Source organism: Vanacampus margaritifer, chromosome 14 (assembly GCF_051991255.1).
Source record: "Vanacampus margaritifer isolate UIUO_Vmar chromosome 14, RoL_Vmar_1.0, whole genome shotgun sequence".
Classification (NCBI taxonomy): Eukaryota; Metazoa; Chordata; class Actinopteri; order Syngnathiformes; family Syngnathidae; genus Vanacampus; species Vanacampus margaritifer.
This window is the reverse complement of record NC_135445.1, coordinates 8,104,196-8,120,785: the sequence shown is the minus strand read 5'-3', so window position 1 is coordinate 8,120,785 and position 16,590 is coordinate 8,104,196. Positions and strand designations below refer to the sequence as shown.

At 36.4% G+C, this 16,590-nt stretch overlaps 1 protein-coding gene across 1 annotated transcript in view; it reads right to left on the bottom strand.

Moving 5' to 3' along the window:
• Positions 1–965: 965 nt before the first annotated feature.
• epha5 (EPH receptor A5) overlaps positions 966–16,590 on the bottom strand; it is an 80,536-nt gene continuing 64,911 nt past the window's right edge. The window contains exons 17-19 of the mRNA XM_077585620.1: positions 13,614–13,807; positions 10,277–10,441; positions 966–8,902 (exon numbers count right to left, since the gene is read on the bottom strand). Coding sequence (XP_077441746.1) covers positions 8,791–8,902; positions 10,277–10,441; positions 13,614–13,807 — 471 coding nt within the window. The 3' untranslated portion in view covers positions 966–8,790. The remainder of the gene's footprint in view (positions 8,903–10,276; positions 10,442–13,613; positions 13,808–16,590) is intronic.

The window sequence follows — 16,590 nt, the reverse complement described above, 5'->3', positions numbered from 1 at the left end:
ATGATATGAGTCTTTGTAAAACCGAGAAATGGATGCAGCTTTTGAAATAAATATTGTTCACATCTATTCATCCATTTTCTTTAGACCTCATTAGGACTAAGATTGGGGTGTCCAAACTTTTCAATTTGAGGGCCGCGTACAGAGAAATGAAAGAATGCAAGGGGCCATTTTCAATATTTTCAACTTTAACTCATTCACTGCCATTGACGGCTATAAACGTCAAAAATCCATTTGAACTATTTCTATTAGTTTTACATTTTTTTCCCCACTTTTGTTTACAAGAGTATGAAAACTTAGAATTTTTTTATTGTACATTTAGAACAGATATAAAATTTGTGATTAATTGTGAGTTAACTAGTGAAGTCATGCGATTGTTTTCAATAAAAAAATTTAGCCCAGAATTTTTAATAATCTTTTCTTTTTTAATTAATTCACTGCCATTGGCGGCTATAAAAGTCAAAAATTCATTTGAACTATTTCTATTAGTTTAACATTTTTTTCCCACTTTTGTTACCAAGAGTATGAAAACCTCGATTTTTTTTTATTGTACATTTAGAACAGATATAAAATTTGTGATTAATCGTGAGTTAACTAGTAAAGTCATGCGATTAATTACGATTAAAAAATGTAACCGCCTGAAGCCCCAATTTTTTAATAATCTCTCTTTTTTTTTTTTTATGAATTTATGGCAGTGAATGAGTTAATTTGGCGAGCCTCCCTTGTTCTGCCCTGGAGGTGCCCTGTCTTGAAAAGAGCTCCCGAATGGGAAGCCTCAGGCCACTATCTACAGTGCCCTCTGTGGCGGCCGGGGGTACTACACCCCTGGTTGAGCTGGAAAAAGAACTGAAAAAGGGCGCAGTAAAGGAAGAATGAAGGAAATAATGCAACAGTCTGATGAAATGACTTTGCCGTTCCAATATTTTGCGAGACGGTCCTGATGTCACTAACCCAAAAAACAAAGTCGCTTACTTTTGTACAATTTTATTGAAAAAATAGAGCATTTGAGAACACACTACAAAAACAGCAACACAAACATAATACATGACAGTCTCAAAGACAAACTAATATCACGACAGTTACTAAGTATGTTTCACTGTGCTTTCAATGAATCCAAACTGTCATTCATTTATTAAAAAATGTGCGCTTCACCAGTACAATTATTGTTTTCAACATGGGGGGAGACCTGATCGCCACACGTGTGTCAATAGTAGAAGACAATTCATCAACAAAGATTCCAGATAGACCCGTAAGCCAACTTCTATGCAAACACTCCATCTTTGCTTTCGATTGATGGCCCCTGCATGCCTGAATCAAGAAAATTGAATTCATTTTTTTTTTTAGTAGGGAAACACCAACAGTTGTGCGGATGATTTTGAGCATTGGTAAATGGATGATAAGGTTTGAAGAGTCCCAAGAAATCATAACCTTGACAAACCTCGACATTCGCCAAAAAAATAAAAATTCGGGAGCACATTGCTTATATTTTGAGTACTGAATAACCCAATTAACTATAAGGGTAAAAAAAACTCTACAAATATTATCTGCCAACAAAACCTGCTCTCATTTCCATGAAATTAAAATTCACGTTTTACCAGTGAATAAGCCTGGGAGACAAAATTGTGGAGGTTGAACCATCAGGTGTCATCTCTTAAGACGTTATCTCAGTGAGCATTTAAAGGCAAAACGTAATTATTATTATTTTAATCATAATTAATTGCATGACTTTAATAGTTAACTCACGATTAATCGCAAATTTTATATATTTTCTAAACGTACAACAAAATGTACAATACACATTTTTTTCACAAGTTTTCATACTCTTGTTAAGATAAAAGCAAAAAAAAAAAAGTTAAAATAGTAGTATGGCTGCATATTTTAGTCATTAATACAGTAATTTCATAATAATTCATAAAATTGAGTTAAAATTAAAAAGATGTACTGTACTGTAAAGTGTGATATTGATTTGTGTTGAGGTCATTTTTCTGCCACTAGATGGCATAATTGCATTTGTAAGACATTGGTGACAGCTCAGTGCATTTTTCTTTTTATATTAAGAGCTGTCTAATCTTTAACATGCAGTAACTTGTGAAATTCTGCACGTTTTTAAAACTGTAAATCACATCTTGAACCCAGTCCCCATACATATATGCATTGTTATTTAATTTATTACTGCGTAATTTTGACGTGGACGTATTTTGCTGCGTTGCGACGGGAATTCCCCCAATGCAGATTTTCCAAGTAAGGGGAGGTCGTTGTATCGATAAATTAGTGGCGTTAAAGGAACTTTAAAATACCTCAAAATTAACGCACTAATTTTGAATTTTGATTACAATATGGCTAAAGTGACGAAGACCTCCCAGGTAAACGTTGACGTGTGGATAAATTGATCCTCAAGTTCAAATAGAATGTGGTTTATTTTTTCTTTTCTTTATAATTACGATGTTTTATGTGCCGTTATTATAAAACGGGTCATGTATCTTTACATGTGTATAACAGTTAACTCATTCACTGCCATTGACGGCTATAGACGTCAAAAATTCATTTTGACAATTTCTATTAGTTTAAAATTGTTCCCACTTTTGTTAGCAAGAGTATGGAAACCTAGATTTTTTTTATTGTATTAGAAAAGATATCAATTTTGTGACTAATCGTGAGTTAACTAGTGAAGTGATGCGATTAATTACGATTAAAAATCGCCTCACACCCCAAATTTTTTAATCATCTTTTCTTAAAAAAAAAAAAAGATTCTTAAAAATTTGAATAAAATAATTACAATTGTTTTATTTATTTAAAAAAATAAAATAAAATTACAATTTAGGGGTGTCAGGTGTTTAAAATTTGTAATCGTAATTAATCGCATTACTTACATTTATATGTCCCAAAAAAAATTCTAGGTTTTCATACGCTTGTTAACAAAAGTGGAAAAAAATGTTAAACTAATAGAAAGTTAAAATGTTTTATCTATGACGTCTATAGTCGTCAATGGCAGTGAATGAGTTAAGAAACACATCGTGTATTCCAATTTCTATAAATTGCTTATTAAAAATGGTTTCAAAATGTGAAAAACATCCAAACAATAACAGACGTCATTCCAGTTCACCGGCATGGCAGAGAAACAAGACGTCAGTAAGTCTTTGCTTGCAAATTGAAAATAATTTTATGGGACAACAAGCTATGACGTTGTTGCGTTTGTTATTGATTTTTAAAAGTTCAAACAAATTCATATCTGTGAACACAAGGCCACTTTAAAGTGGAATTGCCGGAATGCCAAAACATCTGGCTTGAGCAAACATCAAGTCATTGTCATAACGGTGCTCTTCATCATTGGGTCTGCTTCAGAATTATGATTTTCAGAAAATAAACAGGCAATAAAAAAAAAGCAGGGAACCCAATAAAAGCTATAAAGTAACTTTCCAGTAAAAAAGAAGGGCAACAGATTCATCATAAAGTGCAAATGAAATTAGTTCCAACATACACATTGTCTGACATTCTTCTTATTGCCTGCAGATAACGTTGGCAAAAGTAAATAAAACACAACTGGGGCGGAGCATTTTGGCAGGGGAGGAAATGATGGTGCTAAAAAAAAGATACGAGGCACTTCGAAGGGTGTACAATTTTCCAACTGTTCATGCCTTAGGCATAGGTTTCTTGTTGAAATTAGGTAACCATTTAATTTGTGCGTAATCCCACAAAAATCTGACGTTATTTGGAAATGATGGAATTGGTTCATTGTGTTTTGAAGGGCGAGGCAAAATCCAGCGCACTATTTTGGCTGCATCCTCAGGGTGCTATCAGTCGGTTTCGGTTAGCTGCGCCGCACGCACGCTATGGCAACTCGTCTGTGACACTTGCGAGAGTCTCCCATCTCATTAACTGCCATTGACGGCTATATACGTCAAAAATTAATTTGAACTATTTCTATTAGTTAGATTTTTTTTTCCACTTTTGTTAACAAGAGCATGAAAAACTTTTTTTTTATTGTACATTTAGAACAGATATCAAATTTGTGATTAATCGTGAGTTAACTAGTGAAGTCACGCGATTAATTACGATTAAAATTGATGCCCCTAATTTATTTTTCGTTTCTTTTTTCATGGTAATTAACTGCATGATTTCAATAGTTAACTCATGATTAATCACACATTTTATATCTGTTGTAAATGTACAATACATTTTTTTTTAACAAAAGTGGGAAAAAATGTTCAACTAAGAGAAATAGTTCAAATTAATTTTTGACGTCTATAGCCGTCAATGGCAGTGAACGAGTTAACAAAAAAGAGCAATTTGATAGTCTATTGATAATTTCCCCCATGACAGCCAAATGTTCATCCCTTGAAAATATCACAATAAGTCTATATTTATACTTAAATCTACAAATACGGTGGGTTGAATTTGTTTTCTCTTTAAGGCCAAGATGTTTTTCCCCATACAAATATTTACTGTAATTATGACTTTATTGCCATATTATATATTATTACATCAAAAATTGTAAATGTAGATGTGATTACGTGACAGATGTTTTATTCTCTTCACATTCCGCCTCTTCATTTTTTTCTAGAGAATGCGTGGACACAAAAGAGAATTCCCGCCGCCATGTTCTTAAACGTAAAACAAGATGTTAAAATGTTGATGGAGTTTTAACACCATAACTCCTCCCAAAACACAGAAGAGGCTTCCATTTGACTCTGGGTCTTATTCAAAAGTCATGTTCTGGAAGAAGAAAAAAAAAAAGAAAAAAAAAAAAAGGGAAAACAGCCTTTTAAAATCTTACATTCTTCTTGTGTGCTTTTCAAGCAGTCCATCGAGTGCTCCCTCACTAAACCATCTATTACAGTATAAAACTACTTTTACAATCTCATTTCATTTCAAAAAAAAAAAGCTATGAAGGAGTGTCAGGGCTAATGCAGTGAAGTGAGAAAAAAATCTAAAGTAATAACGTAAAAAAAAATTTTTTTATGTAATTTGAGAATTTGAAAAAAAAAAAAAGCCCATATCCCACTGTACGCGTTTATATAATGTTGATTTCTCGTCAGGGTTCGTTCACGTTCACCGAACATTTAGCGAGATGTTCGCCAAATGTTCTATTGCTTTTTTTCTTGTCGCAATGAAATCTGAACATGTTCAAGACAAGAAAAAAAAACAAAACATTAAAACTACGAGAAATCAACATTCGCTCACAATTTACAAACGTTTGCCCCCTCAGTGGGATACGGCCTTTAATCGTCATATCACAACGAAAAATTTCAAATATTATGATCATAAACACACCATATTTTGATGTGTTTTATTGTGCCAGACTATTTAAGTTTGTGTATTACTTTAGACATTTTTTTTTTAAATAATTTATTCGCCCTAATACTCTTTCATAAGCTCGGGGGGGGGGGGAGGGTCGATCTGCAAAGATGATTAAATGAGCATTGACATCATTAACTTTAAACCTTCGCATACACAAAAAAGTTCATATGGCAAGTTATCCGCACATTTCTGTAGACATTAAATACGGTAGGAAAAATATTTGCCACTTTTGTATATAGCGTGCTGGAAATAGAACTCGATTTTGAAAAGTGAGAAATGACATCCAACCTGTATTTGTTTGCAAATCAGTTGGGGTTCACCCATACAAAAGTCAGGTGTGCTCGCTGTCCCTAATTTATCGTGGCCCGGGTTGAACTTTTAAGAATGCTGATTTAGAATATTTTTTTTTTTATTAATTACTATATTCTACTCTGAGATGCTTGATCAATACCAACTTGACCACATGATGGTAGACTGAAGAACAATGCTCCCTGCTTTGAATATATATAATACATTATTTACACGAAATACATGTTAGGCAGAGCTTCACAGAAACAACGCAAACACTGACATTTTTTTGCATTTTCTATAAATACCAATAAATAATAAGTGATTATCGATTTCTTCAATATTGCCTCGGTTTGCCAGTGGTTCAGTTTGAATGAGGTGCACTGCGGTGTGGCAGACAGGAAGTGTCTGGTTCGGAAGAGCTGCTGAGGGGGTTTCTGTAGTACCTGAAGGTGGACGTGAAGGCTCCATTGAGGATTTGATTCGCAACTAGCATCTTCGTGGGAGTTCGAATAATGCACAAACAACTGCTTCATCAAGCTGAACTCATTCGCTGCCATTGACGGCTATAGACGTCAAAAACTATTTTTATTATTTTTTCCCCACTTTTGTTAACAAGAGTATGAAAATCAAGAAAAAAAATATTGTACATTTAGAATAGATATAAAATGTGTGATTAATCGTGAGTTAACTCATGAAGTCATGCGATTAATTACAATAAAAAAAATTATCGCCTGAAAAAATAATAAACGAAAAAAAGAGAAAACATACAAAATTAGGGGCGCCAGGCGATTATATATTTTTTGATCGAATGACTACACTATTAATCACATATTTTATATCTGTTCTAAATGTACAATAAAAAAATCTAGGTTTTCATAAACTGTTAAACTAATAGAAATAGTTCAAATGAATTTTTGACGTCTATAGCCGTCAATGGCAGTGAATGAGTGAGTTAAAAGGGGACGTCACCCCCTTTACAATAATATGTTGTATGCGCCGCCACTAGTGTAAACATGCCATTCTGATTAACATCGTGTTTGTGGAATATGAGTTAAGTAGCAAAATCCACACGTTTTTTCCCCTATTTCGTTAGGCGGCCATTTTGTCACTTGCTGTTGACCGAAAATGACATCACAGTTGCTCACTTGTCACAAGTCACGATTGATCGTTTTCTGAACCCTGCGCAACTGTGATGTCATTTTCACTTGACAGCAAATGACAAAATGGCCGAGTGCCTTAGATGAAGAAAAAAAAAAGGGTTCAAAAGGCTGTTTGTAAGACGAGACATTTTTAAATTAAATTTGATTAAATAAAAAATAAAAAAGCAATAAAAACAAATAAAATTATATACTGTACACTGTCTATAAATAAAATAATAATAAAAAAATAAATTAATTAACATTTATACAGGCCAGTATACCGTAATAAAAAGAAAATACATATGCCTATGAAGATGGTGGAAATTGCCTGGGGTTTCACTTGACTTGTGCTTTTTTTTTTTTTTTTGCAACCACCACTATCATTAGCCTTAACTTTATCAGCCGTGATAAATAAAGTTTACTTGCATGAAAATCAAAGAGAGAGAGAGAGAGAAGCAACCCCCTTTGCTCCGAACTGTTTAGCTGGATTTTGACAGATTTTGCACGGCCCACACAATATTGTGTTCTATTGCTATAAAAACATGTAACCTACCAAAAGAAGAAAGATTAGCGTCTCTTCTTTCATCAGGAAAAAAATATATGTATCTGTTTATGTTTTGCAGCAATTAGCATTAGAATATAGCTAAGTTTTATCATTATTCACAAATCAGTTTAAAACTGTCGGTAAAAGAGCTTTTTTGCAAACAAAACCCTTTGTTGATCTCTTATACTCTGCTGCCACCTGCTGGCCATTTTTTGTAATAACTACCATTGCTTTAAGCGACCTCTTCAGGTCAGAGGCTGCAGCAAAGCCTTCTGTATGCTCAAGCATGAAAAAACATAAACATATAAATACGTTTTTGGGACCATGGCAATATTAAAAACGGAATGTTTTTATACCTTTTTGGGAGCAAATGGGTTAAAAATATGAACTTGCGAGCGCGATACAGAATTTTATGACATTTATGGACTTCTGTTGGACATCCGCCAACGCTCGTACGTTCGTAACTAGAGGGGAACCTGTTAATCAGAATACCATGTCTAGACTAGTGGGGCTGCATAGAACATATTGTTAAGATTCCACTTCCAAGTCCTTGACATGTCTTCGTCTGTAATAATCTTTTTAGACAGGTTTCAATGCAATCCTTCAGTTTAAATATCCGCCGAGCTTCTTCGATGAACTTGAAGAATCATCGTTGTCCATAATCCAACAGTTGGGACCGTGCATGGCTGGGTGAGTGTACATCAGATGATTAATCACGTTCCAGTTTTTTTTTTTTTGTCCCAAGTTAAGACAACATAAAGCGAGCTGACGTGTCCATGCAATCTGCGAGAAGAGTGTAAGAGCCGGTTTCCGATGTTAAATCTCCATTTGCTTATCAGAAGAGAACACAAAGCAGCCGTTCACAGCTGAGCATCTGAAAAGCTTTACATTCATCCAGTATAGAAACAAGTCCATACTCTTCTGGAGACAATCAGACCCAGAAACGTGTGGTCAGAACTTTGCATCTCGGGTTCCAGTCAGTATTACATGCTTGCCGTTCCTTTTAAGGTAATGATTGAAATGTGCTTGAACGTGACTGTGGATCTTAAATGAGTTTGACAGCCCGATTATGGCCGGCAAAAAAAAAAACTGGTTTCCAGAAGACCATAAGCAAAGTATACACGTTCGCTGGACTCAGATAACCTGAGACAGGCCGATAGACGAAACAGACGTATTGGTTGTGATATAGCCAAAAAGTGCTGGTAGCTCTGGAAATCTTATGTTCATGTTTGACTGTGAGAGTCCCGTAGACTCTCTCAAATGGAATCATCTGGATGGAAAGTCTTGGTTTTGAATTAGTCCACCGTGTTCCCTTTGTTGTAAAACCACCCAGTTCCCTTCAGTTTGGTCTGTGACACCACTAACGAAAAAAAAAATAAAAAAAAATCCACTCACTGGTCCATAGAAAGTGTGTTCCTCATCGTCCGAAAGTGCTAAGCCGCTCTAGGTCCAACTGCAGTCTTCATACTTAGGTCCACATTGTGCGTGTGTGTGTGCGCGCACCTGCACGTAAAGTATGCATCAGATGTTGACGCTGGTATTGGAGTTGTTCATGAGGACTCTCATTTCCTGTATGCTAGTGATGATTTTCTTCTGATGCCCTGCTAGGTTCACCCCAACTCTCCGCAAGTCTCTGGAAACAGCACAGGAAGACACGTGATATTTTATGAAAATTTGTTAATAGTTGTGCAACGCTGGGTTGTTCCCTGCCAAATGTGTTTAACCAAGCAGATTTTGATTTGAATGAAACTTGGTGCACTTGTTGATCGTGACGGCACGACATTAAATGTTAAATTTTAGGTCAATGGGAGGAGGGGCTTGGGAGCTACAGCCAACCGAATGTTGACATTTCTGGCAAAAAAAAAAAAAGAGGCGTGGCCACCTTCCTTAAAACCCTTATATCTCAGGAACTACTAGGTCAGTTTTTATAAAACAGATATTGTTTGAAAGGGAATTCAATAAAGATTCAGAAGATTAGTGCATATTTTGATAACATTTTTTGGATCACGTGACCTTAACATTTTTCATAAAATGTAATCTCATATGTACGGAGGAGGATTAGGGTCAGTGAAGAGGGAAAAGAGGGTTGGGCAGGATTCTCACTTTATTCTCAGAATTCTGACTTCAAAGTCAGAATTCTTACTTTAATCTCAGAATTCTGACTTTAACGTCAGAATTCTCACTTCATTCTCAAAATTCTGAGTTTAAAGTGATAATTCTTACTTTAATCTCAGAATTCTGACTTCAGAGTCAGAATTCTCATTTCATTCTCAAAATTCTGAGTTTAAAGTGAGAATTCTTACTTTAATCTCAGAATTCTGACTTTAATTCTCACTTCATTCTCAAAATTCTGAGTTTAAAGTGAGAATTCTTACTTTAATCTCAGAATTCTGACTTTAATCTCAGAATTCTGAGATTAAAGTGAGAATTCTGACATTGTGACGTAGAGCTTTGAATTGTGCGGGGCAAGTCAGAAAGTCAGAATTCTGAGATTAAATTCAGAATTCTGAGAATAAAGTCAGAATTCTGAGAATAAAGTCAGACAATCTTTTTTTTTCTCTTCACTGGCCCTAATCCTCTACCATTCATATGTTTTCTAAATTACATAAAAGTTTCAGAGATGTTTTTTTTTTTTTTTTAAGCAACAATAAGGAGTCAAAGTATCAATACCCTCCGCTATTCATTGCATAATCATTTAAAGTTGAATATTCATTGAAAGTTAAATAATTTGTAATAAAAAGGGTTCAAAGGAAGGCAGCTATGCCTCTTTTTGCTGAAAATGTGAAAATGGGCTGTAATTTTCAGACTTCCCAAATAATTTTCCTACTAGTTGTGTCTTAAATCTTAATAATGACTTAGCCAGGCAATACGCCATTGAGCGTTTTTTCTTTTTCTTTTTCTGCCAGGTAGTTTGAGTGCTTCCTGCCACCATCAGCAACAGTCACACATGAAAACGTAACCTAAGGATATCATAAAACCCAAATGATACTTGTCAAAGCTCCCTTACTCGGATGTCATCTGAGCGACCGTGTCCAGTGACGAGTATCCGCCTTCCGTGAAGAGTTCCGTATAACGGCCCATCTTAATGGAATCCAGCCACTCGCCGACTGTTCTACTCCAGACGTTGCAGTCCGCGTCGACACTGGCATGCTCCACTAACAGGTTGGATACCCTGATGACAGCAGAAAGTTAGACTCGTTGGCCTTTTTAAAGCTCATTCAATGCCATCGACGGGTATTGTCGTCAATTCCGATTTTTTTTTTTTTAGCGAGGATGGACGGGCGATCGTCTGTTGCTGCTCCACTGTCAATGTCGAACTTGGAAACACCTTTACTGATGCATAAACACCAGTCATGACATCAATGCCTCGTTTTATTTATTAATTTTTTTAAAAAAATTTTTTGGAGAGCTCAGCATTGTTCATTCGGTAATTTTACCGATTTGACATGTCATCATCATTGCTCTCTCTTTTTTTTTTTTGTGTGTGTGTGTGCGTGCGAGTGTGTGTGTGTATTCATTAGTTCACCTAAAACCTATTAAAAAATCCCATACCGTTCACCTAAACCGAACACTTCCAGCCAGAGTCGAGAGGCCGTCAGGAGACCCGAGGAAGGACCAAAGAAAAGAAAGGAAAGTGAAATCCAACACCAATGCCTCGTTTTAGATACAAGATCAGCAAAGTTTGTGAGTCCTCTGGGAGAAATGGCTGCATTTTTTTGAAACCTACCATTTTTTTATAATTCAAAAGAAATATAATTTTAGTTAAAAAGCTTCCATCCATTAACCATTACAGAAACATAACAATTCAGCATATAAGCATATTTTCTGCGCTTTGACGTGACACATAATATTGCCATCATTATGCTATGAATTCACGCAAAGCTGAAACTACGGTCCACTCATTACGAAGAATACATTATTCAGGTCATTCTACGTGCCGGCAAAGAACGAGCGCCAAGCTTTTGAAATACAAACGTTGAAGCTTGCAAACTAGCTAATATGAGCATCATTATGCGGACGGTCTGGCCTTGTTGGAGCGCCTTTGAACTGTCAACCGCTATTGCATTTGGTTGTTACAATTGGGAATTTACTTATTATCAGTGTTTCTCTTTGTAGAAAGGGCCGAGTAATGATCACCCATTATTTCATTGCCTCTACGAAGAAATGAGGACTAAATGTTTCCATTACAACACTTTAATGTCATTATACACTAATGTAAAACTAACTAATTGGATGTTGGAATGCTTTGAAAACCAAGACATCCCACAAAAAAAAAAAAAACACAATTGAAACTATTGCTTATTCTTAAGAAAATCTATTTAATTTATTCCTTTGGTTAACCCCCCCACCAACATGAAGCGATTGCGGTCTTTGTCCAAAGTGATTTAATTACGCAGCCACACAAGAATTCAACAGACTCTATTTACATTCGATCTGAATGATGATGAGTTTAGCTCAGAGTTTAATTCACTAGAGAAGGAATATGTAAAGCAATGGGAAGAAGGTGTCGAAAGTGTAATTTAACAGTTTCACAAGACGTAGGTGCCTTTTCTTGAAGCTGAAGAAAAAGCAAAGCCCATTTTAAGAGCGAATACCATTTCAGCTGGATTGTCTTAAATGTGTCGTTCTCACTGGTGATTATTACTTCCTTGATCAGCACAATGCATTTCAATACCCGTTACCGGATTCAAAGGAAACATATTAGAGAAAATTTGCTTTTTACTTTGTTTACACACAAATAGTTGTAGGTCCGAAGTGCCTGCCACTCATTGAGCGTGAAATTAAACAGCCGAGTAAACCTTTTGGTTATCTACATATTTCTGAAAATAGTCTGTCCATTGCGACAAATTAACATACTAGCCACGCCCTCATAGCAGAGCAAGAAAAAAACACTTTAAAGCTGTTTAAGTTTAAGTTACAGTGTTAGCTACTGTGAACAGATTTTCAAAGTTAAAAAATTCGAACACTCCAGTCTCACTGACAATCAAATATACAATAAATCCTCACCAGGAACCATTCATAACAAATTTAATCGCTACTCAATCTGCTTTAGCTAATGCTAAATGCTATCTTGGTTGAAATGTAAAGCCGGGACAAAACAACGGGGCTTGTGAAATCTGTCGGGACTCTAGATACAAGGCTCAAAACCGCGACTGTTAGTCATGTCCTAATAATAATAATAATAATAATAATAATAATAATAATAAAACTTTAATGAGAGTTTGGCGCGATGTTGTCAGCCGTAACCATGACAACAACATGCCGCTGGACTGTTGTAAACCACAGAACCGTTGCTTTTTGTTGTTGTCAACACTTAGAAATAAAAAGACTTTTCCCATAACTAAGATGTTGTGATGACGCAAAAAAAAAAAAAAAACGCGACCATCACACGGGGTTGTTTGTTAGCCTCAAGTTGCTATCTTCAGTGTATAATTGTAATTGTGTATTGTATTGTAATATTATCCGTTAAAGCATTAATATGAATGTGTTCAAATTTAATGAGTTTGTTTTAATGATTTTAGTATGAATCATAGCCATGAATGCAGTTGTACAATAAAAAAATGCTCAATATGAATTCATAATAAAACGTACGGGCCACCACTGCAAAATCTTTTGTTGATACCCATAAACATGTGTAGAGTGTGAAATGTTTTGTTAATACTTGAATTTCTGGTCCAAACATTAACTTAACATTTTTAGTATTTAAGATGTAAATGTATATTTATGGTGTATAATGTGGGGAGGCACTTGTAAAAAAAAAACAAAAAAAAAAAAACACTGTAGTATTTATCAGTAATATAATGAAAACGCTGTGAAATGTGAATATTTACTTTGCAAGTGAATTTAAGTGTGCAGCCCTAAATTTTCTTTCTGTGCTCCTAAAATTTTAAGGTAGGGGCTACCGCGCTCCTCGCAAAAAATGTTAGTCAGCAGCCCTCATATATATATATATATATATATATATATATATATATATATATATATATATATATATATATATATATATATATATATATATATATATATATAGGCTAAAAAAAACAGCTTATTAGCAGTTGGTCACCCTGGACAAACCGGCACATTTGGTCACGCTCATGTTAGCACATAATAGCGCAAACTAAACAGTGTTACAAAATTAGCTTCAGATCGTTACATTATTACCTATAATATATTTCAGGGGCTTAATGATGAAAGACTACTTCTTCAATTGGGTCTCCATGTATGCTCACATTAAGTGTGTGGGTGTTTACGGTTAATGCAAGACGCTCCATCAAGTGTTTTAACATGGCTTGATTCTATGAATTAGCATTTACTTGTATGCACGTTATGCGGGGAGTTCTCACCTGTGCGAAGAGTTGACCAGATTTTTCAGCGAGCAGGGGTTGCGAATGAGTTTGTCTAGTAGACATACGATCTCATCAAACTTGGGTCGGTTGCTGCGTTCTCGCTGCCAGCAGTCCATCATGAGGTGGTAGAGAGCCTCGGGGCAATCCATTGGACCTGGTAACCTATAGCTCTCTTCGACTGCTTTTATGACCTGCAGAACGGCAATTGAGTGGGGGGGATGTTAGCTGTTGCCGGGTAAAGGATGCCAACACCCGAGTGAGGACAATTCCTTTATCTTAAAATACAGAAATGTTGTATGATGAATGATTGGATATGTGAATGTAATGTTCTATCGCAGCGGTCCGCAAGCACCGGTTTCGCGACCCAGTTACAAAGTACTTGGTACTACTAGAACAGACCAAAAAAAAAAAAAAACAATTCTAATGAGCATCATATCAAATTGTTAAGCAATCAGTCAGTAAAACCCATCTAGGCAGTGTATCAACACCTTTCGTCCTAGCATGTTACAAACTTAACCCTTGCAGGTTAGCTTAGCGCTAGCTAGCTAAATACAGCAGAACACGGATGGATTTCAAACTTGACCAAAACAGAAAAAAACACCCCTTTTATAAGTTATTTAAACCAGAGGTACCCTTTTTCTGGAGAGCTCAGTATTGTTCATTCTGTAATTTTACCGATTTGACATGTCATCATCATTGCTCTCTCTTTTTTATTATTTTTTAAATTTAATTTATTATTATTTTTTTTAAATTACCGAATGAACAATACTGAGCTCTCCAGAAATTAAAAAAAAAATAAAAAAAATAAATAAAAAATAAACCAGAGGTCCCCAACCACTGGGCTGCGGACCGGTACCGGGCCGCGGGCCATTTTGGACCGGGCCGCAAAGTAGAAAGAATAAAAAACGTACTATATTTCCGGTTAATTGATTAGCAGAGGCTTAAAAATATTTTATTTTGAAAAGTGACTGGATTCCCTCTGTTTACGACGGGCTCTCGACGCATGCTAATTATCTCAGTCGCGTAGCACTGATGCTAATCGACAAGTTACCAAAATGAGTAAAAAACGTTTCTTTGCAACGGAGAATGATGGGCTCTGCGGCGAGCGGCTCTTAATATAGCGTTGTGGTAAGTGAGTTTCTCATGGACTTTATATTTGTTCTGTGGTTCCTTGTTATGTTGGCACATTTAAAGAGGGCGCTGCTAATATAGTTACATAAAAATGTGGCTTCACATTTATTGTTATATCTACAAAATGCACATTCGGCGCTCTGAATTCCACCTGTTAAGTGATGAATTGGAGTCTGTTACGATGTCCAGAGATCTCTGTTAGATTAAATTCATTTTTGCAAAGGTGTTTTTTCTTACATTAAATCTGTCTTCAAGTTTTGGAACACGCAAAGAGGACAAATAATTTTATTCCTCTTTCAAGATCGACTTTTGTAGAGTACATTTTACTCTGAAAATACTCTCTTTGGTTTATTTTGGTTCTATTTTGGTCTCTTTTTTGGAAAGTAGCAAACAGTAGGAGTGGCGTAGCTCAGGTGATAGAATGGTCGTCTACCGAGCTCAACTTCGTCCGTTCATCACTTTAAAAAAAGAAATAAACTAATAAAATGTACTCACAAAATGTCCTTCTAAAATTTTATTATAATTTCTAAGTGAAATAAAAAAGTACTTTGAGTAAAATTTACTCTGAATATTTCACTCTCTTCCAAACTTTACTCTTTTTTTAGAGTAAAAATGTACTCTAAAAAATGTACTGAGTAGTAAACCATTTGAACAGATTCAAAATTCAGTGGCGAAACTGCGAATGAACAGCAAGCCTGGATTTGGGGTACGAGTCCATGCTCTAGTATACAGTATAAAACTCAACAGCAATGCAAAATGTCAGTTGTCAACCACTCATTACAATCCAGTCTGTATAAAATAAAACTTAATCCCTGTGAGAACAGACTCGCGTAGTTGGAATAAAAGTAAGTTGCGTGCTTCAACACCTCATAAACGCATCATCTATTGGCCACACTACATAGCCCGGTTAATCATTTGTGCAAGATGCAGCTGTGAATCAAAGGAATAAATATTGGCTCGCCGAGTTTGACGCCGCAGTGGAGCGCAAGGAGGTCTCAGCCTTCTTCTTCTCGTCCAAAGACACTGGAGGGAATTGGGCTGCTGAGTTCATGACAGCCTCTACTTGTGTCAAATCCACCCCCCCCCCCAAAAAAAAGGGGGAAGAAACGCAATTGCACTCAAACACACACGCGTGGGAGTGTGCGGTGAGAAGGCCAGCGTGCCAAGAGGCAGAAGTACTACACAAAGCTGAGTGGCAGGGAGGGCGAGATCAGAGAAGAAGAAAAAAGCAAGAAAGGATGCTTGTTTTGATAGACAAAAAAACAGGACGAGAGAGAGAGTGAGAGAGAGGGTGAGAAATAGGAAACAGAAGGAGAGGGCTTACGGAAAGAGGGTGGAAGAAGCTGCAATTTCTCCTGCAGATCTGAGAAAATCCGGCATAACGCTTTCAATTAAACATCAAACGTCTTCTCCTTTACTGCCCTCCTCTCATCCTCCCGTCTCTCCGCTTCTCGGTAGACAGACGGCCTCATAAGCAAAAAAAAAAAAGAGGTGGGAGGGGCCCTGAAGCAAGGGATGAGGAGGTCACCGCAGGGCTGCGTGTGCACGTGGCCGTCTGCGTGTGGTGGGAGCGCACGTGGTGGGGTGTCTGCTTCCCGCCCACTCGTCACCAGGCCACGCCATTGAAGATTTTCCCTCTAGGATGACTTCTGGGTCGTCCTCCCCGCTCGCAAATGATTGAAGTCGCCGCCGCTCCGCAGCCACTTAAAAATGTCATGTAATTTGCTCCGACGTGGCGGCTAAAATAAAATGGAAGCTTTACGGGGGCAAGTGAGTGTAAAAAAAAAAAAAAAAAAAGTGTGTGATATTCCCTCCCACGAGTTTCTGCTTAGCTCTGCAAGTT